Source organism: Scardinius erythrophthalmus, assembly GCF_964197995.2.
Source record: "Scardinius erythrophthalmus genome assembly, chromosome: 9".
Classification (NCBI taxonomy): Eukaryota; Metazoa; Chordata; class Actinopteri; order Cypriniformes; family Leuciscidae; genus Scardinius; species Scardinius erythrophthalmus.
The window spans coordinates 15405771-15429283 of NC_138229.1; the positions used below are offsets into that span (position 1 = coordinate 15405771).

Below are 23513 nucleotides of genomic sequence, written 5' to 3' on the forward strand. Positions count from 1 at the left end.
ACAATAAAGGTTTTTGTTGAGGAAGATTTCCATTTCTATTTTAGGCACCAATTATTGGAATTAACAGATAAATATACCAATATACAGAAGTCTATAAAAGTTGCAAAAGAAACGCCTGAGATTTGAATAGCAGCTTATTGAGGATTCAGCTTCATGAGAGTCCATAAACAAAACTCATTTCCATGACTTTTAACACGATTACTTTTCTATGAATTTTCCAGGCCTGGGAATTAATATTTTCAAAAGCTCCCCTAATATTTCCAGGTTTTCCAGAATTATGGAAACCCTGAATGTAAGATCTATCAACAGCATCTTGGGCAAAGTGCCAATTGCAACAGAAAATAATTATGACATATCCATCAGTTTCTAAAAACAAATAAACTTACTTAAAGCAATGAACTTCTACACAAATATAAGCATATAAAACATAATTAGATATTTTATGGCCTAAATAAGTGGGTTATAACCAAGAGGCCAGGGCCCATTAGAGGGCATAGCAAACTTCCAAGGGGGCCTCATTTAAAATAAGAAAAAAACAAGCATTAAATTAAGCTAAATCGGTTAAAAATTAAGATATTTCTTATTTTAATTCACCCCTTATAAAGCTTTTTTGTTGTTGTTGTTGTTGTTGAAAAAACAGGGTTCCCATGTCTTGAAAAATATATGAGGATGCCTAATTTTAAAAGTGTGATTTCTAAATCTGGAAAAGTCATTTAAATTACTGAAAAAAATCCTTATCCTTAGTAATCATGCTCATGCTACTTTTCTACATAGATGAAGATGAAGATGAAGATGAATGGGCAAAATGATCTACTGTGGTAATCAAAAGCGTTACACAAATGTTGTCATTGGAGCTTCAGTTGTATTTAACCAAGAATATTCCTTAGAAGAATTAGCAAAACAACTAAAGAGACACTAGTCCATTGAGAAGGAAAAACATTTAACACTTGCTCAGAACCTAATTACTGTGATCTTCGGCTAAATATAGCAGAGGTATACAAAGACCCCTCCCTGAGGTGTTCGGACAATATAGTTAAGTGTATGTCATCTGAAATCTAGTGTGAAAAACAAATGTGTCCTAACCAAGTCCTTCAAAAAGTCCTGTTACATAAACGAAAGTCATTTTAACACAAATGTTATTTCTGCAGAGTTCAGCATGTCCATCATTATCAACCGAACTCATCTATCACACAAATATTCTCTAGGTCGAAGCACAGCGTAAGCAATGACCGAGTACACGCAAAGGATGTTACCCAACATGCTCTGTGAGGGGGGCAGCAGCTCTGAAGTTAGAAAACATACTAATCAAACCCTGAAATGACGGGTCAGTTAAAATGTCAAGAGACAAGGGGATGATAAAAACCAGTATAGGCAGTATACAAAATAGGCAGTATAATCTTATCTAAACAAATGTATTGCCCTAGAATTTCATAAGAAAGACTTGAAAAATGTAGAGAACAAACACTTCTCTGGAAGGGAAACGCAACCACAGAACCAAAGGCTAGATCGAGTCACCACAGCAGAGAAACACAAATGACAGACACAAATGAAGCCATTCCTCTGACTATTCATGGGTTGCCTGAATGACTAGTCGACTAATCTATGTTAAGGAAGCCCTGTAAAATGAGAATTGTTTGGGGTTTACCCGACACCAAATCAAAGATGTTGCTTAGGGTTTTGTAGCAGCTAGAAGGAGTGCAAAGGAATAGAAGCAATTGTCTCAAGACTTGTTTTGAAAAATATGGCCTACTTTGAACTATATTAAACCATATTAAATTGCAACGCTTGGGATGACAAAAAAAAAAAAAAAAAAGAGTGAGATGTGGTGCAACAGCCAAAAAAAGTCTGTCTAAGGGGCTATTCACACAGAATGCGTTATTTCGTTGATTGTCTCGAGACATGTTTTTTTAAAAGGTGAACTTCTTTTTTTAAGCGGCGCGTTTTTAGAACGCTGTAATGCGCGAGACGCTGCGAAAGACACGCAAAGAGTGCAATGGTTACACACGTTCATCTAGTGCGTGTTTACATAGAAAAACAATGGAAAATGTTTGCATTGGAATGCAAAAACGCATTGTGTGAACTGCCCCTAAATGTGTATGGCTGTAGTGGTGGTGCTTAAAAGTAAGTTAATATAAAGACACTTTTTTGAGACACAAACAACGCAAAGCCAAGCCCTAAAAAAAAATAATATAAGAAATCTATACTGTGCCAGTTTAGTTTTTTAGCTGTTTAACTAGCAAACCATTGTGACCCATCCCGATTCCCTACGTCTACAGCGAAATAAAAATGTGAACATCATACCCTGCCATCTGAGCTGATAATTTTGGCCTTCAAGATAAACATTAAGCCATGAGGGCAATACTTTTAACAGCAGTGAGCCGTGGTGTGTAGAGAGACACCTGGGCTCCAGAAAGGGTGTAATAAGACAGTAACAATGTGGGTGTCCTGCACATGGTCCTATACATGCTCCCATATGTTTGTTTGTGCAGCAGCACAGCTTGAAAACACTTACTGCAGGGTGGCTGCCAGCTGATCCAAGAGCTGCCAGTTTGTGACCCCGTAATGGAGCTGGAGCCCACAAATAGCGCTTACCCAAGAGGTCAGCAAAGGTTCAGACAGACTAGCAGGAAGTGAACATGCATTTGTTAAATTAAAGCTTCACGTCCAATATAGAATGATGATGTGATATGAGTAATATTATCATGTTTGTGAGACTTCTGAGGTAATAGTTAACAAGCAATGGATTGATTGTGTGTGTGGATGAAAGTATGAAAATGGTAAAACCGATGAGTCAAGCCAGTGTTGCTTGACTCATCTGCATATGTGGTACACCACGTTCTTCACATCATGATGAGTGCAAGAGCAACTTGGCACGCAGATCAAACATAGATGAGGAACATGTGTGTGACACTGACCCAAACTATATCTCTATGATCACAGACAACCACTGAGGCCCAGACCGGCCTCACATATGTCTGATGAAGGGTAATCCTAACCCCTGCAGCCCTGCCTGGAATGTCTTCAGCTGAAGGAGAGGTCATACCACCTGTCCAGGATGAGGTTTCAGACGGGGGAATGCCTAGGACTGATAATCACTGCCAAACACAGAGAAAACTCAACTGGCTCCTGCTTTTAAAACACCACTTTGTCAAGAAACTAAACCCTCCTCACCCAAACAAAGACCCCTTGCAAGTTACATTGGTTAAACTGGTGGGAATAGAATACATAACATTAGTTAGAATTAATAGGAATAATATAGTTGAACTAAAACTTAACACTATTTACTCACCCTGATGTTGTTGCAAAACCCATGACTGACTTTCTTCTGTTGAACACAATAGGGGAACTCCTGAAGAACCGTTTAATGGCATATAAATGAAAGTAAATGGCAATGTTTGCTTTGCTATCAAACTCCAAAATGGCAAAAAGCACAATAAAACTGGTCCATATGACTTATCTTCTTCCAAGTCATCTGAAGTCAAACGATGGCATAGTGTGACAAATAGACCAAACTTTGTCATTTTGTCCAGAAAATCTCACCCTCCACTTATGGCTGGGCGAGATGACCAAATTCTTATTTCGAATTGAATCAATAGATTAAGTTAAATGAATTAAGTATACATTTATTCTTATTAAAGCTAAAAAGGTTATTCAGTCAAAAGCAGTAAGTCATTTTTTCTCTTTTGTTTGATTCACATTAATGACAGAGCAGCAGGTACTGTAGGTTTATCAGGCTGCTGTCACTTTAAGACTAAATGCACGGATCCATTATACTGATACAAATCTGGTTTACACCCAACTGTTTACTTTCACTTGAGACATAACTGGCTGTGTTTACATGAATACTCCACAAAATGGGCATGTGACAATAACATGTATATTCAACCATTTAAGCGCAATAAGACGTGATGGAGGACTGAATTTGTGATCGCATGCCCGCGGCTTTCTTAAGCAGTGTGTCAGTCAGCCGTGCACCGCATTGAGTTTTTTTTCACTGCTTATTGTGCTTAATAACACTTTTTAACATCAAGCACGCACCAAATTCGCGATCGCCCTCTGAGAGAGGCAGCTTTCAGGATATGTTGCGCTTATAACTCTTTTTAACATCAAGTACGTTTCCACTCTTTATATTCTCCTATTCATGGATTTCATCACTCTGAAGTGTCAATAGTGCTATATATTTACATACCGCGATATACACAATATATGGAAAATCTCTAACGATAGACATTTCATACCGTGGTATCGATATATATCGTCATACGCTCAGCCCTACCTCCACTGTAGCTCTTTAATTAAATATGGGACCTTAAGATGCAGGTTTGACATCATTTTAAAGTACATTCCTTTAATGCTGCGGTTTATGCTTTTACGTATGATTTATAATAGTCATTAATTTAAGACTAAATATCAATTAATCTAAATAGGACTCATCGGTTTTTGCAGCAAACATGGTTCCTATAGTTGAGCGATTCACAAACACTTTACAAAGCAAATCTGATTGATTGAGCACAAATGGAAAAACATTGCTTCTCTTGTTTTTTCTCATGACAAACCACACTATAAAAGTGGTTCTTAGCGTATTGTGGAAATATGAGGAAAGCAGAAGTGTTATGAAGTGAGGCAACAGGGAAGCTTAGCTGTTGCAGAACTAAAATACGGATGTTAATGATGTGCAGTCTTTTTACAATTACTAAGGAAAAGTAAATCTGTGTTGCTCTATAACAAGTCCTTACTACACTGTTAGACATTTCTGTAATCTGTACAGTTATTTACTATGCATTTTTCACCCAGTATAACACTGGCAAACACCACATACAGAGATTTACTATACATTTCAAATGTGCTATTATTTGCCATAATGGCCTCTAAAGTTGCAATTCCATCATGATTTTTTCTATTCCTCATTTTTAACATTTGGATTGACAGGATTTGCCTTACATTGTGTCTCATAAGCCTTTTTAGACAGACTCATTAAAAAAACACACAAAAAAAAACACTTATGAGTTATTTGTCCACTAATTGGACTACACTGGCCCCACAATAGATATGACCATGTCCATTTAATGCCTTTGTTTTACTCTACAGTATTAATTCCCTTTCATCAAATTCAAGACATATTGCAATCTCATAGCAATTGTAAGCTTATACCAATGTCGATCAATAGAAAATCATTCATCCTGTTTTTTTTTCTTTCTAATGAAACTGTATTGTTCTGTATAATAGTGCTCTTGATTCCCAACCCTACATTCAATATAAGATAAATAAAGCAAATTGCATCCCTATTAAGCAGAGATTCAAACATCCAGTCTATTGCACAGTTTAGAAACATGAATTGGCCGATTATACAGAGATCTTTCACCCAAATGAGTCTTTTCATTACGCTGGACTTTCATTAGTTTCATATACGTCCTAATGCCAAATTCCCACAGTGCTTGCCAGGTGTGTGCACACCCTGACACACAAACAGATCACGAAGGAGAACAGAAGATGCTTTGTGTCGCTCAGCCGCGGAGGCTGTGGAGCGTCACCCTCCTGCCCTCTCATGAGCCAACACAGTGCTCAACCACCTGGTCTCTGCAACAACCCTTAAACACAAACAGCCTGTCCAATAACAATGCATCAGCACAGAGGGAGGGGTGTGGCCACAGCAGGTTGACAATTCATGTGGAAGAACATTAGAGTCAGCACATGGTACAGTGTGTATGTAACGGATGGAGAGAGAAAAGAACGAGAAGGCGTGGTACAGAAACTGGCTGTCGTATACCCCTGAATGACTACTCCTCTCGTGTTATATAAATAGCCTACATGAAACCGTGAGAGAGCAAATGTTTTACCACTGTTACCACAGACTAACGGCAGCACACACACAAAAAAAAAGTTCAGTACCATGTTTCTATCAAGCACTTCCGCTCATCATATTCATACAGCAATCATATCACAAGGCACTGTAAGGGTATCAGATGGTAGCCTAATACTTGGTACTTTAAAATATATTGAGTGAGTGGTATGACAAAAAAATCTTCCACGAGAGAGAACAAGGCTAACCAAGGCTGCATTATTTAATCAAAAATACAGTAAAAAAAGTCATATTGTGAAACTTTACTACAATTTAAAATAATCCTTTTCTATTTTAATACAATTTAAAATGTAATTTATTCTGTGATGACAAAGCTGAATTTTCAGCATCATGATTCTTCCGAAATCATTCTATGCTGATTTGATATATATGCATTATATTAACAAAATTATTAACAAGTGAATAATTTAATAAACATGGGTTAAGTTTCACATCAGTGAGTTTTGATATGGCATGTCAAAAAAAAAAAAAAAAAAAACAAGTACAAAAAGTGCCATGGTATTGCAGATTGTTTATGAAAAGCATGGCAAAGTGAAGGACTTAAATATGATCTTCGCAAATTCAGCGTAAGCCCATACAGATCCATCCATAGCCATCTCACTCTGGGATGGCAATTCATAAGCCCTTCAAATTAGCAGCTTTAATTGGTGTCTGGGGAGAAGGGGGAGTTGGGTCTACAGAGAGAGGAAATGACTGCAATTAACAGATTGGGCTATGATTGCAGCTCTGTGAGGATGCGTTTGTGGAGCTTCCAGCTGGAGGAACAAAGTGGGGATGCTTAGGGGAAGTTGCAACTTTGTTTTGACACAGTTGGTTAAGCAGGATGTAATGTGCTAGGACCGGTTAATCAGTAATCTAACAGGGACTTGTCCGGCCTGGGAGGGACAGCTGTTGACTGTGGGGCGAGGTGGGGCAGTGCTCTCCTCTTACCCACTATGACCTCAGGACATACGAGGGGAGACACGCCACCCACTCGCATATGACACTAAATCTTCACTCTGGGTGACTAAATAATGTCTATCATTAGCCATTGGGTAATAAATTCTTAGATTTTACTCGCCAGTGTGTGTTAGAGGCCAAGTATAAGTTTAGCATACATATATTTTCACTTGCTGAACACACTGACTGAGCGCTTGAGAGTTTCGCTCTACGTTCATACCGTATCATACATACAGGGTGTATACATACACACTGTATGTATGATTCCACCAAATCAGCTTATCTTTGTAAAATGGCACAGCTTTTTAAAAATGTGAACGTACACTTTCAACATCGTATATATACACATCCACAGTATCTGTTTTTATTTGAACATAATTTATATGGATATTTAATTGTACATGCTCATTTCCCTGATTTTTCTTTGCCAGCATTTAGCACTCACTTAAAGTCAATGTTTAAACACTTATAATTGAATAACCCTGTTAAATGTAATATTTAGAAAATCTCAGAATGAATATTAATTTTCATACTAAACATTATAATAATGATGCAAAATTCACTTGTAGTATTTAAAGCTATTGATTTTATTTTTATTCTTATAACAAAAAAAATTAATATTGGCCATTACAGTATCTATCTGCCAGAAATAAATATTTAAAATAGAATTTAAAATTTAAAAACCTATTGGCGCATCCCCATTTATATTGTATTATGGAATCTAGGCCATGCTAGAGTCAAACTCACCCAAAGAACACCTGCTGTTAAATGGATTCACTTTCTCTTTAAATGACCCTTAAATTCATTTAGAAATATAAAAGGTGCCCTTCCGGGTCATTTCCCTAAAGCAAAATTGCACAAAATGCTTCCGAATAGCAGAATGGAGCTTGTGGGTTTGTGCCATAACAGTGACAAGAGAGTGCTTCGTGTCATTCATAATTCACATCATCAGCGTCACAACCCTTTTACCATCGTGCCACTCTAGCGAAGCAGCTCGGAGACGACACGCCATCGTCCCTCTGCCCTTTAATCTGCACGCTCAAACATCTTCCTCCTTAAATCTGAAAGGCTGGATTTGTTCAGTCAGTTGTGACTCCCTGTAGAAACTCAAACACCACACTACTCAGACACTACGCCTACAAAACATCCTCTCTGCCCAGCTGAGCCCCTCTAAATATATGCATACTGTTGAGGGATGAGTTACAGGCACTGTTAGGACACATTCATGAATTGAATGTAATTATTAATAACATTTTGACTTCATTTGAACTGGAATCACTTGCGTTATTGTGCAATTCAGCCTGTGTTTAATTTGACATTTGTCAAACTCGACTCTGCAAGTACTGGAATGTATTTTTTTTTTTAAAACAGTGGTGAAGAAAATCAATTTCACTTCTTTAAATTTGTGTGCAATTAGCACATTTGTCACGGCTACGTGTTTTTTTGCACTCTTCAAACGTTGATGTCGCACGTGGAGGTCATGCATTTCTCACAGTCCGACATCTGTCATGTTAAATAATTAGCAGTGCTGGTATTCCTGTCCTCCATTGTTACAAGAGAGGCAGTGCTCGAGGCAGGGCACCGAGCGCACACGCTTTTGTTCACCTCGCAAGTATGACACTCCGCCACTGAGAGACATTGTTACATATTTAAATAGGTTGCCGTCAGCATGACTGGAGCATTTGCATCTCTCTCCTTATATCCCCCACTCCTACATAAACTCACCTCCTGTTCATTTGCTTCAAGCCTAGAAATTGACTACTATTATTTTATTCTGTGATATTGTTTTATCAAAATTCTTATTACAAAAATAAATTAGATAACAAAACATATGCATTATAAATGCTTAAACAACCTCAACAATCATAATAATAATAATAATAATTGTCTAGATGATGATTATTATTATTTGTGCTATAAGTAAAAGGCTATTTTGCAACCTAAAGTCAAATTTTTTTATCCGGTTCTTTCTCGCTTAAGGCATGGATATGTAAAAAAAAATATTACATAAAATTAGTGCTGTCGAATCGATTAATCGCTTCTAACATGAACGTTTTTTTTTAACATAATACTTTTTTCTTCAAGCAAAGTTTCATGTTGTGTCGAGTCTTCTTAGTGTTTTAAATTTTTTTTTGATTTTTGATGCTATCATAGAAGTGCCCCAAGCACTCCCATTCAAAAGGCAATTTGACCAAAAACGAAAATACGGTCAAACTTAAAAGTGGTGTTTCCATTCTAATTATGCTTTTAAATGAAAGTTTGCCTCGGGTAGATTAACAAAAAAAGACTCTACAGTAGGTTTCATTTTGGCGAGAGTTACCCTAAGCCAGTTGATTCTTCAGTGGCAGCATTTTCCACTCTAAAGGATTAAGTGTCTTTACTGTTCCTGCTCGCTCTCATTCTTAAGACACAGAACGACAAAGGTTTGTGGGCCAACTCTTAGGGGAATATCTGCACGACAGAACGACACTGGGACCGCAATTTCAGCAGTGCTCCATTTTCAGCTGCAGGTCTAAGACTATCTGCTCTCACCACCCACTGTGTTTCTGTCAGGCTGCTGGGGCATTCCTGGAGAAACCAGTCCATGACGAGAAGACCTAAATGGAGAAACTGTGCTTACCAATGTGTCAGAAAGACCTAAAAAAGTACTTTCCACATTCCATACATTTTATTGAAGGTAGAGTTATTTCTCTTTCACTCTTTAAAAAAAATCCATTCCACAGGGTCCTTTCTCATGATTTCTGCGGACCACCTCTGCCATAGCCTTTCATAGGGTAATAAGGCTAAAAGGTGGTGAGCCCACGGTCTTTGTATCTTTGCAGGAACATGTATTAGCATACAAAAGGAGGTGAGTGAGCTGCTTCCTACATTTCTATGGGAATGGAGGAAAAAGTTGGAATGGCTGGACTTAGGAGGGGGTCAAACTCCTGCTGAGACCCTGAGGTTTGTTGACACAAACTCCATGCAAACCCATGGATCTGAATCACAGGAGCCGAAAGCAATAATTACTTTATCAGAGCCAATGCGGAGCTCTGAGCTCAAACGGAACGTTTTTGCTCGGTTCAGCTCTGTACCAAATTTATGCATTTGCCTTTGGATGCTAGCTAATTAGAAATAATATGTTAATAGTGATGGGGAATTTTGAACGATTAGTTGGAAAATGGGAAGTGAATCTAAAAGAGGAAAAGGTGTTTAAAGCTGCAGTCCGTAACTCTCTGTTTCTGTGAAGAGACACGCAGGGACTGGGCTACTCCACAGTGGTAAGGCCTGAACCAGCCTAAAATATAAACACTTATCAAAGGTGTACAGTAGTGATTCAGGATAAGACAAAAACACGGTTTGGAAAAGGGATTGCATGGGGGGCCATCATTGTTGACCATCAAAGCCATAATCTTGGTATCAAGCAACATTAAAGGGTTAGTTCCCCCCAAAATTAAAATGTTGTCATCATTTATTCATCATGTCATTCCAAACCCATTTAGTTAATCTTCAAAATACAAATAAAGATATTTTAAATGAAACCTGAGTGATTTCATACAAAGCGACTATGTTTCTTCCAAATATTTGGATTAAATCGCTGCATTCTTATATTTTACGAAATTCTGAAGAACCTTTTGAACCGTCAAAGCTTTGGTGGAGGGATAACAATTTCTCAGGTTTATATTAACTTGTATTTCAAATGTGAACAAGTCTTGTAGGTTTGGAATAGTATGAGTATGTAAATGACAAAATTTTCATTTTTGGGAGAACTATCCCTTTAAATCTCAAACTGAGTTCATGAGTATTCAAATCTGTGGGTTTGATATATTATGGCCCTTTCTTATATGGTCAAAAACAAAACAAACGAGTATGTCTTTAAAGAACTAAAGAAAGGATGATATGGAAATCTTAAAGATGTTTCTAAAGGTCTAAAGCTATTGCCACCATATTTACAGCTTGAGCTTCCATTTTTGTGTGTTTTTTGGTACACAATGAGATTAGACTCAAGCACCACATGCTTATAAACAAGTAACATCTACACTGGGAAAATACAAGATAGCTCAATAGCTTACATCTCTCTATTTAAAGCTGAAACATCATGTTACTCAAAAAGTGTGTGTAATTTCACCTTCACTGATGCATGGGACTCAATATGACTGGGCTAAACCCCTGAATGTCTCATTGGGCTTTATCATTCTGAAGTTAGTCAAACTATCACTTACAGTACTTGCCACATATCTGAAACAAATCAGTGCTCAACAAGTCCAATGACTGAACCAAATTTTTAAACAAATCAACGTGGAGGCTGCACTTAAAAGGGACAGTTCACTTAAAAACTAAATTTCTGTCATCATTTCCTCACACTCAAGTCGTTCCAAACCTGCATGACTTACTTTCTTCTGTGGAACATTAAAGAAGAAACTGAGAAATGTATTTTTGAAAATGAGAAGTGTTTTTATTGTTCATAAAATAAAAGTCAATGGTAACCAAAACTGTTTGGTTGCCAAAATTCTTCAGAATAGGATATTTTGAGTTCTGCAGAACAAAGAATTTCATACAGTTTGGAAAGACATGAGGGTGAATAAACGATGACAGAATTTAAATATTTTGTTAAACTATCCCTTTAAGACAGTAGTCCTTCAGTTAAACCATCAAGTGAGAACATTTATATGGCGTATAATATCAAAACTACTAGGTAAAAAGAAATACTCCAGTTTTCAAACATAAACTAGTGTAAATGGTAGAGAGGTTGCCACCCTGATGTGCCTTCAAACATTAATCAAACTTCCTACCGTCATCTGAAAGTTGACCGACAGCCGGCTCAGGAGAGGTATTTAAAATTCGGCTAATACGTCTTGACATGGACAGCAGAATCCCTGAAAACGCATGAGAGCTTGGCACCCGTCTGAGCGGTGGAGTCTCAGTACGAATTTCATTCCCCGGTTCAGATGTAGATCTTGAATAAGGGGCTGAGCTGCGAGATAACCAGTCCCTCTGAAGATTAGCATGCTCCAAGAGGACACCACGGCTGGTGACCCTCTGAGGGTCCGGGAGACTGTGGACCCTGGAGATGGGGGGATTGGATGGAGCCATACTGCTGCTGCTTCTGGACCATGTCAAGCTCTGCGTGCGCATGTCCCATCCAGCCAGGATCCTTCTGTTGTGCATGTCCAAGGGCTCCTCGGGGGCTGAATTTGAACGATGCTTTAGCCAAGGCCTGCTGAGGAGACGCCAACGACGAGCACTCTCTCTGCCAGACGAACAGCGTGATGGGTTCCTGTTTGACTCGGTTTGTTCCTCCGGTGTGGCATTCCGTGATAAACTCATGGTAAATGAGGAGAGAAAAGCTAAAAAAGCTTAACAATATAACGAAGCAGGAAGCCAAAAATCAATTTCAGTCAGTTTCAAACACTCCCTATTACATCATGGTCTCATCTCGATGAGCTAGGCTAGATCTAACCAAGTTATCCGAACATAATACTCTAAATTTGATGCCTGACATAGCGAATAACAATGTCCCTGAGATCGCCTTGAAGAAACATGCTGAGCGAATGTCTCTCGTCTTTCTCAGCGAGCAGCATGACGTCCACTGGTGAGCCACCACTTCCTGGATTCTGGGTTGCTGCTAAGGTTTCTGGGAGGAAATAGATGTCAGAAATATGTGTGCGTAGAAACACTTTGCCTCACTATCCAATCAGCGCATGTGCTGCCCATCCAAGGGCCCCAATCTGTGGTTGGCCTGAACACCAACTGTTCCATGAAAGTAAAATCAGAAGAAGAACAACAACAAAAAAATACCCTGACTTCAGAGAATCTGGTTCGTCAGTGTCAAGTCAATTAAATGTTTGTCACATGGATTAGTAAAGCAACAAGAATACATTTAAGGAAGCGATGAAAATATCTGTTTTAAAAATAATAGCAAAGTGAAACTGGCAAAGAACAGAAATGTTGTCACGGAATAAGCGAAATTAAGGTATTTGTACAAAAGGAGACATGAATATAATGAATGTCATTTTGATCTTGATTACATGAAGAGGTTGAAAACCAATCTTTTTTGTAACATATTGGCGGTCAACAGCATGTCGGCGCAACATCAGCACACCCACGTCTGAACAAGAGCCCAATGAACTCAAGAGCGACCAATGAACCAATGAGACATTTAAAGAAAAAATTCCTTCCAAGTCTGATCCTTTCAATGCTGATAACTAGGGTTTTCAATGCGACAAGGTTTTTAAGAAGTCAATGGTAACCAAAACTGTTTGGTTGCCAACATTCTTCAAAATATCAACTTTAGTGTTCAACACAATCTAAATACGGTTGTCAGTATATTTCAGTATTATATAATCAGGAACATTACAAACAGGTTTTTAATTCCTATACTTTTAAATAACCAAGCCACTGGAAAAACTAGCTTATGATGTAGACATGTCCTTGTGTGACATTAAGAAGAAACATACAGTTTGTCAGCAGGAATCTGTCATATGCCAGATTTTGGGATTGGGCAGTCCATTTCCAGAGCAACGGATTTAGTACAAAAGGTCAAAGCTCTGAATATTAAAGTCCACAATCTCTGCTGAGATTAACCAATGTGGATTACTGACACTTCTGTAGATTATGACGATTAAAAGCCTACAATTTTAATTTGAGATTTAGGCGTACAGATCTATGAAATCAGGAACCAGTGGATAATTGTGCCAGCATGGCCAATTAAGAGAAGTGCATCTGGTTCAAAATATACAATTAACTGCCTTTAACATGGATGAGCATTTTCTGTTTTAAAATATTTATAAGTGAATTCTAGCAAAAATTGTGTTTACATGGTTGACATTATATGACGTATGTAGTCAAAAAAGTTTGGATACCTTCTCATTCAAACAAACCAAATTAGGTTAAATAAAGTTTTTTAAATTTGACTGGTTGTATATCATTATTATCTATTATACTGATTTTACTGGCCACTCTCCCCTCTAATATCAGCATCAGCCATTAAAAAAATACATTGGTCAACCTAAATCTACTCTAATCTGTAGGCTACCACTCATAAAAGAAACTCACATTAAAGAAAGTGTGGTCTCTTTGGTGCTCAGTGCAAGAATTCAAACATGATATAAACGAAGATCTAATAAATGTCAGATGTGCTTCACAGCATTTGTGCTCTTGAACTTCACATTATTTATCTGGGTGATGCAGGTTATCCATAAACGTCTTTTTTGTCTAGTAGGCAGAGTATTTAACGCAGGTGAGCGAAATAGCAACATCCATGAACTTCTATTGTTATACTATTTATGATGGTAAAAAAAAGTTGGTGAAGCCAATTCCAGCCTGGATTTAGAATTCAGACTCCATGTGATAGTCCAGTCTGGACAGTAGCAATTAGCACCCTGTTACAGCCATCAAACAAGCTCAGTGCCTGGAGGCAGTGCATGAAAGCAATCATTAAACACCAGTATCCCTCTCCACCACTGCGAGCGTGAGATTCAGAAAAACGCCATTATCTTACTTCTCAATCTGATCTGAAAAAGTGCAAAGGTCACATTTCCTTTCCATGTTACAGTAATTATTCCACAAAGCAAATATATGTAGGCCATTACGACTGCTTAAAAGAAGTGCTAATGCAGGACTGATAACATTTGTTGGTTTGACATTGCTCAAAGCTTGTCATCCCTTCCTCCCTCTCTCAAATCTCCACTCACCCTGGCATCACCTAAAAAAAGCCCACCAACCTTTGCAGCAAAGTACACATTGTCTACATCTGACCACAGGAAGTAATGACACAAGGCCTCCAGCTACACCTACCGCCACTTTGTCAGTGATTTTTTTTTTTTTTAGCTCTATACTATTTAGTGCAGGAGGAAACCAGGAGGGACAGGGCATGCACGCACACCCCATACTAAAAATAGAACCTCTCAAGAATTAGGCCCTACAAATCTGTCAAAAAAGTATCATGGAGGGGGGCAGGGGGGACACAAAACCAAATCAAAAAAGACACACACACCCACAACGCATGAAAGTTATATCAGCGGTTAGAATGCACTGTAACCTTTGAAGGTCACTGATGATAAAGATAATACAAAGATCATGAATCATATCATGAAGGCCTGAAGCAGGGTTATTATCGTCAACTAAAACTATTAAAACATTTCTGTTAATTGGAATGAAGTGGAAAACAAAAATGTAATAATTGAAAATTAGAAATGTTACCTTGGCAATAAAATGAAATAAGTTTAAATTGAAGCAATAAAATGATTAATTGGAAATAAATAAAAACTAAAACTAACTAAAATTAAAACCGAAATAAAAATACATTTAAAATAAAAAAAAAGACAAAAGGACAAAATGAAATGGCTAAAAATGTAACAAAAAAGTATCAGGAAAACTAAAAATATAGGCTACAAATAAAAGCCAACTCAAAAATATTTATAAAAATAACAACTAAAATAACACTGCCCTGAATTTAGGAGAACAACGACATGATCTAAGGGATGTAGCCAATAGTAATATTATTATTAATCTATACATTTATATAATTAAAAAACGATTCAAAATTAACAAGAAGTTAAACGGTAAAAACCTAGTTCAAAATAATCAAGACATGCTTTCCACTAAATTAGGACAAGGAAGAATGATATTTAATAATTGTTACATGTTACATGAACATGTATTTTAATAAAAGGTTCATGATATTCATGATGTTGCTAAGTGTTATTAGCATCAAAACACTGCAATAAATATATTAAGAATATTGGATGTAAAGGTCAGCACTAGTTGCTACATCCCATTAGTACAGTAAACACACAGACATGGACGAATTCTTACATGCATTTATTTTTCACTCAGCAAGAACAGACCCCCAAGAAACAGAGGAGTGTGTATTTTTAACCCACACATAGGTTAGCGCTCTTGCTTTGGCTCTTAAGGAGGGGAAATCCTGCCACCTCCAGACATCACCCCCGTTCAGAGGCTGAAAAAAAAAAACAAAAAAAAAACACTTTCCATCTCGTCCTCAGTACAGCAGGCCCACCAAGGGTTTTTCATCAACAACAGCCTGTATGTAACGTTACTTTTGGAAAAAAGTGGGAAATTGAGAGATAGCTGCTCAGACTCTGAAACCAAAACAAATGGAGAAGATCATTAAAAGTGAACATCATCTGATTACAAAGGAGAGGACATGAACAATGAAACTTCTGTCATCATTTCCTCACCCTCACATCGTTCAAACTGTATTCCTTTCTTTCTTCTATAGAACAAAATTTAGATATTTTAAACCAAGTCTTAAGGCTGGGACACACCAAGCCGACGATCGGCCTTTGGACAATTTCGAGCAGTTTTTGAGCGTCGGTTGGCATAGTTTTTCTGGTGGGTTCCCATTGTGACACCATTGGCTCTAGTCGGACGGCGTTGTTTTTTTTTTTGGGCCAATTCAGCATACAGAATCGCCATCGGGGCATCAGTGAGAGAGAACTCTGATTGGTTGTTCAGCTTGGCGATAGAGTCAGTGCACGAAAATAATAGTGAAAGTGATGAAAGCGAGCAAAGAAGTCAAGATGGTACAGACAGAAGGCTATTATAATTTTACATCATCTTACCTGAGCAATCGAATGCATGAATATTTTTCATAATAACATGAGCCGACTGGAATAAAGAAAGTGATCAGCGCGATTGATATTCAAAATGGTAAGCAAGCGCTGCCTTGTATATCTGCAGTCCTAGTTTCTATTTCACTTTTTGAATGAAGAAAATAGACTACTGATACCTGCTAGTTGACAGTCGCCTTAAGTCCTTTTGGTGTGTTCAAGACCAGCTTTATGACCGAGACGCAGCCGTCGAGAGGCGACAACACTGTCAGCTTTCGTCACCGCTAGTTCTTTGACGTCGGCTTGGTGTGTGCAGGCTATAGTGTTTTTGTCCATACAATGAAAGTAAATGGGCTTGTTTTTTTCATGAAGGCTTGGAACAATAAGAGAGTTAGTAAATACCATGCAGCAAGGATGATATTTATGCAGGCCAAAACCTAAAAATAGAGTTAGCATTTTAAAGGGCACCTATTATGCAAAATTAAATTTTACATGGTGTTTGAACATAAATGTGTGTTGGCAATGTGTGTACATAACCACCCTATAATGATAAAAATCCACCCAGTGTTTTTTTTTTTTAAATCCTCATAAATCATAAGCACTGTCTCAGAACAAGCCGTTCTCAGATTCGGGGCAATGTGACGTAGATTTACACAAGCCCCACCCACGACTGTTGATGGACACTGCAGTTTTAGCGTAGACCCGTCCTGAGCAGGGTTTTCTATTATCCCGGGCGCCGCCATTGGCTAGCGGACCCCCACCTGATGTTAGCATCCCATTGACTCCCATTCATTTTGGTCTCACTCTGACAGCGAATAACTTCACATCTGAGGCGTTTAACACGAAAATGTATAAAAGGCTTCATTACCTTGTAGCTTATGTTATGGCCCCGTAGAAGCAATTTTTGTAAAAATAGGCTAACGATTGCGTCATACCCACGCGACTCTCTGTCGCACAGTAGAGAGATTACCGTATGGACAGGAGGAGAAGCTCGCGGGCAATCGGGGAGACGTGGAGGCAAAATGACAAAATAATTAATCAGAATACTTAGCAAACGTTTCTCCTGCTCCTAGCTCATGGACACCTCCTACTCACACTCTCCGTCTCTGCAAGTTTCGGAAGGGAATGATTCAGATTTCCCTTGGCACAGCTACTAGAAGACAGACGGGTTGCTCACGTCACATCTACGTCCTCAAGCTCAGTTTGAGTCTGCGCAGTACGCTCGACCCCCAGGAAGTAAGAGTTTCTAATTGACTTCACTTTGTCTCCGTTGAATCCAATGGGGTCGCTGTGTCCATTTCTTTTACTCTCTATGGTCCTGAGTGAGCTAATCACATTCCGCCATTGTTTCAATGCCAGAGCAGCTGTAGACAAGAATGTCTCCTAAGCGATAGAGGTGTTTTGTTATAAGATGAACATAGCTATCTTCATTTTCTCTCGTTGTTACTCGAGGACGGATCGGTTCCTACTGTTCGTGATCCAGCTTACAGTCTCATCAGCGATAGGCTTAACGTTACTGATCACGACAGAAATGGAAGGGAGAGCACGCGTTTTATTACAGTTCATCTGAGTCGTTTTACGGATATGAAGTTTACCAGTTTATTAAGCACGCCCTGAAAAGCTGTGTATACTGTAGATTTGTATACTGTTAGTTATAGCGAGTGTTTCTGTTTAATTCGCTGTGTATGTTGATGATAATGAAAGGGAGAGAGAGAGTTATGGATAAGACTTTAATGCACACTTCTTATACTGTTTATTCAGCTCTTACGGTGATTTTCTGGAGTAAAACTAATGCTTCATCTTTTGTGTGATGTACAATAAACTTCATAAAACTCATCAGTACATTTTTGGCCATCATTCGGACGCGATCCGCTGCAACAGGCTTGTACTAATAGTGGATAAAAGCAAGATGAAAAATAAGTTATAACCGTAATTGAACTAAACTATACACCTCCATACAGCATATATTCTCTGGCTCTGTGGGCATTATTGTCCGACTCCGGGTCGCGATCATGACACTGTGTTTTCCAACGTCATTTGAAAGTTCAACCAATGGAAACTGGATCTCTGGTATGGTGGGTATAGACGATGTGTAGAGACCAATAGAACACTGTTTTACAGCTGGAGTGCGGATTGGATTGGTTTGATCACTCCGATTGAAAGGTCTTGATTTACCGTACACCATTAGGAGTGCACAGCTGAAACAGTGCTGGAAGATCATCAACCAGGACCATTACTTTTGATTGCTTTGAGATATCAGCACAAAATTTAGCCCAGATGCAGTTGACATGTTTGTGAACAAGCCCAAACTTGATTTTATGATCATGTCATGTATACTTTCTAATATCATGTCAATCATGAATAATAACACAAATAAATCAATTGCATCACTTTGTCAAGGTTTTTTTTCAGCAGTGTTGTAACATAAGAACCTCCAAACATGATAAAAATCAAAGTGATCAAAGGTTTTCTAACAAATGAGAACATGTACAGTATTTGATACCTTTTTTTTTTTTTAACAACTTGTAACATGAAATCATTAAAAATGCATTCAGAGTGTAAGGGGTTAACAGTAACAGTCAACAGAGAGCTTACATATCAATTTCATAAAGCTTGAATGATTGCAAATGGGATCGGTATTGGCCATCTCTAGAAAAATCCAACTGGGTTTTTGTCGAGGGAACCAGAGTGATGCAAACTTCTGGGTTGTCCAACAAAAATACGTCATCATTGCAGCACTCTATGATGACAGAATTTTAATTTCTGGGTAAACTATCCCTTAAACATTTTTATTTTGCCGTTTGTGCAGATTGTACTTTACGATTTAAAACTAAGAGGACAAATGAGGACTCTTGGAGTAGAACTGATGACCTATTGTTTGTGTCTCGTCTCTGGTGGGCTCTTGAGGGTGGCATGGGAAAAGGATGTCAAGAGCTCAGATTCACCTGCCTCACTGTACGTGTCCAGTCCAGCTGAGCGGTTTTCAAAAGCAGTTTGCTGCAGAGCCCTGATAAGATAGTAACAGACTGAGTGGAAACACCAGACTAAAGGTCTTGTGCAAAATAGATGAGATGGCTCATCCTGGAAAGACATTTCATGGAGATGCACATACACAAAACAAGACTCACAATGCATTTAAAATATGAACACAAATAGATAACTAACGTTGAAAGCAAACTGAACAACAAATATGCTCGCCCTATACACCTTTAACATCTTAATGATGCAGAGATTGCAGACATCTATTTATGCAAAGGCGCCACATCAATAGGTCTTATCTCAGACTAAGTGATAGGCATCTAAAATCTTTTATGCAGTAACCGTAGAGCTTTTTCAGTTGTGGTACTGTAGCTGTGCATTAGCATGGTAAAACTCGTATTGCTTCCCACAGTTGACTTCGGTCAGTCAGACTCTGAGGAGCCCACAGTGGCTGACCCCATTTAGCCGTCCTCGATCAACAAATCAAATGAGGCTTTCAAAGTTGCCTAATATCCTTAGGGTCTGGAATGCTGCAAAGTGCATGAAACACACTAAGGGAAGTCTGATTTTCTTCAGCCTTTCATTCGTGCTCTACTCTTGGCAGTTTGCACAGCATTGCTAAGCAATGAAGTGTGATCTGTGACTGGTATCAGTCATTAAGAGGGCAAAAAGCACAGAAGCTGTACATCAACAAGACACAGCATAATGACCATCATGCTGAAACACGTCATTTTGATACAAAGAGTGAGAACAGACCATCATTTCTGACAGGATTGGCTGGTACTCACATTAGAGATAATAGAACACTATTAAAATGAAGGAACATCAGTTTGTGGTTCTCAACTGGTTTGCTTGATTGTATAATCATTTGGCGACCCAAACAAAGAAACAAAATCAAGAAGCTCCTTTTTTTTGGAATGATTTGCAGTGTTGCAACAACTAATGAAAATCAATGAATTTCATTAAAATATTATTTGGATCTGTGTGCTCTGCATGGAAAGCCTCTGCCAGTCATATAATTTTACAGTAGCAAAAAACGCAATTATAGAAATGTGCAGCAAAAATGTCAATCTCACGAATGAAAATATAAAATAAAATGTAAGAATGTGAAAAAAAAAAATTCCAAAGAAATTAGCCTAACACTTTAATTCAGCAAGGATGTCCTAAATTAACCAAAAGTGACAGTAAACACTTTTATAATGTTGAAAAAATTACATTTCAAATCACTTTCTATGAATGTTTGATTAAATGTAGCCTTGGTGAGAATAAAAGACTTATTTCTAAAACACTTTTAAAAAAAATCTTACCAACCCCAAACAATTGAATGGTAGTATTCTGTATGAAATGCAAAAAATGAAGCCTATGTTTAAGGATATAATTTTATGATATGATAAAAAAATAAAAAAAATCATTATTACTATAAAATTTCAACCAATAACTGCTTGATTTGATGCAACCACTGTCATCAAGCCCTCTACAAAACAGCAGCTACACCTACCAACCGTCCATCTCCAAGAGAAAGACATGCACATGGATAGACACAGCTGGTGTCACACAATCAAATGCTAGCTCTTCTAATGGGAGGAGTCTTGTTACGCATTGTGATGTCATTCAGTCCCTTGCGCTTTCCTCAAACAAGCCATCTGAAGTGAAGCATTGTCTATGACAGACATTACGTTATATGTGCTTTGTGGATTGAGCAAACCATTTGCTGAACTCTGGGTAGACCGAAGCTCTACAATACATGCTTCAAATTTTTTGCAACGCAAGATGTCGAAATCCCTTCTGGCTCTATGTTTACATATGCCAAGCCTTCCTAAAATAAATGTGGTTGCCTTGAGTGCACCTACAAAGGCAAACATTAAAAGCTTCAGAACAGACTGTTGTGAAGGTGCTGCTGATGGCAAAAACGAAACACTAAGGGAGCATATCAAATAACCTTCGGCTTGGCGTCACATGAGTCTCTGCCAGTAATACGAGATTGTGGAAGTTCGAGTGCAGCGTGGCTTTTATTCTCCGTTTTATTCAGGCATTTTTTCCTCAGACTGGTCATGGTGAATCAGAGCAGACAGGTGGAAAATTACCATCTAGATTTTTACGATGAGGAAGTGCCTACCAAATATGACCTGTCATGAATTATAGCCGTGCTGAATATTAAACAAAAGAACCTGAAGGTTTATCTCTAATCAGACAGCCTTGTCTTTCTCATGTTCTTTCATACCTCATCTTTCCCTTTGGAAATCTCGCTCATTTTCTTCCTTGTATCTGCAAACCATGTGTATCTTTATCTACAGCAGGTGCCATACAGGCCAGAGGAGATATACTTCCCTTCTGACAGCTTGGCTTAGGTGATCCCAGATGAGCGGAAGCTTTATTGATGCATTTTTGCATTCGACCTGCTCACCCGTAATGAATCACATTTATCAAGGGGCTGTGATAAAACACATGAGTTACATTAACCCAGGGCAAGAGAGCATTTAATTAAAAGAATACGCTGCTTGGAGGATACAGCCCGACCTTGAGTAACTTCTAATGAATTATCTCTGAATGCACAGCTACACTGGATAAATACAAATTGAGGAACATTATAATTGGATAGGCCTACTTACGGGCACAGATGAGTCTCATTCCAACCACAGAAATTCAAAGGCACCAAATCCTCAGAGCCTTTCTAATGCGGAGACATGAGCTGGTTAACAAGAGGATGTTGTTCAACCTTAGGGGTGTTATCACAATCAAACCAATTAAGCCAATCAATCCTGACAATCCACGCTGGTCCATTGGGGGTAAGTAACACTCCAGTATCAGTCTTTAAAAGAGCAGGAAGGAAGCACATGCCACCAGTCTGCTGGTACGCTCGAATCGATAGCCCAGAGTGGCAGGAATTCTTTCGTGGGATTTCTTCCACATGGAATTAATATTCAGATAGGAGAACACAATCTGCAAAGCTGCAAGAGTGTTCAAACAGACATTCCCAAGTCATTTATAAAGGGAAAAAGGTATAGCAAAGTTCATTTGTGTGCTAATATAATTATTAGCTAATAAAGAGACAAAATCATAAATCACTAGAAAGAAGCCAAACTTCACACTAAATTCAGGAAGCAAAACAAAGCTAATTGTACAGTAGCAATAATATAAAAAAGTAGCATTTTTGCCACTGAACGTTTTATGCTGAAAACTACAAGCCAGAAGTCGTAATTAAAACATTATAAATATTATAAACATAAAAATATTTTCATTTTCACTTTGTATATTGGCTTTTAATGGCATGTGGGATATAACATTTCAAATGTTAAAAAAGATTATACATGAAAGACAGAAAATTCAGGTAAAAAAAAGTCTGAGTAATATATATTAGTGCATCAATACGTAAAAAAATTATGTATAGTCAGGTTCATTAAAAAAGCACCATCAAAGTGATTAGGGCTTCACAGTGAAGAGGGTTCTTGTATCATTCTAAAGGGGGTTATTTTGTAATGACCACCTTACTGTACATTACCCTGCTTATTGCATGACTACTTGCCAAATAAATAAAAAATAAGCATGAAATATTGATCTGAAATCACATTATTTTGTGAGAAAAAGAGACCACAGAGTAATAGAGATATGAAACTAGCACAGCTAAGCAGGAAACTGGTCAGTCAGACCACAGAATGATGTGACTGACAGATAAGTATCAAGTATTCCAGAAAGTCATGTAATAATACAATAAATAGGGCATTAGAATGTTCTTCATCACCATGTTCTGTCGCAAGACGAGGAGCAAAATATTTATCCAAGAATGATCAGGAATGGGCCTGAAAACAGGAAAGGGGGCTTCCTGTGTTTTCAGGTAACGCCTGGAATCCCAGGACATTGTCTTCCAGCCACTCAGCCACTGGAAGTGAAAGGAAAGGGTGGAGAACTGACAGATACCTGCCTTCGTCTCCTAACACTCTCCACACTCTCAAAATATTCAAAAATTGTGTCTTTTTTTTTTTTTTTTACACAGATGACTTGCCCAGAAGTATCAGCATGCTCTTTTGAAAGATCTACAGAGACAAAGGCACCTTTGAACCAGCCTTGTGAGAGGAAGCAAAGCAGGAGGCCTGGTACATCGGAGTTGAGCATGTGAAACTCTTGTGACTACAGTGAACTCAATTCAGCGGACTCTCTAATTAAGGGGCTTTTCAAACTGAACA

General features: G+C 38.2%; 1 protein-coding gene across 4 annotated transcripts in view; it reads right to left on the reverse strand.

Annotated features, from left to right (window-relative positions):
* Positions 1-23513, reverse strand: part of rasal2 (RAS protein activator like 2) — an 83239-nt gene that overhangs the window by 54067 nt on the left and 5659 nt on the right. For 2 of the 4 annotated variants that reach the window (XM_081375557.1, XM_081375556.1), the window contains exon 1: positions 11572-12348. The exons of the other annotated variants lie outside the window; for them this stretch is intronic. In XM_081375557.1, the coding sequence (XP_081231683.1) occupies positions 11572-12106 (535 nt within the window). In that variant the 5' untranslated portion in view covers positions 12107-12348. Of the gene's footprint in view, positions 1-11571; positions 12349-23513 lie in introns of those variants that run through there. 4 annotated transcript variants of the gene reach the window in all.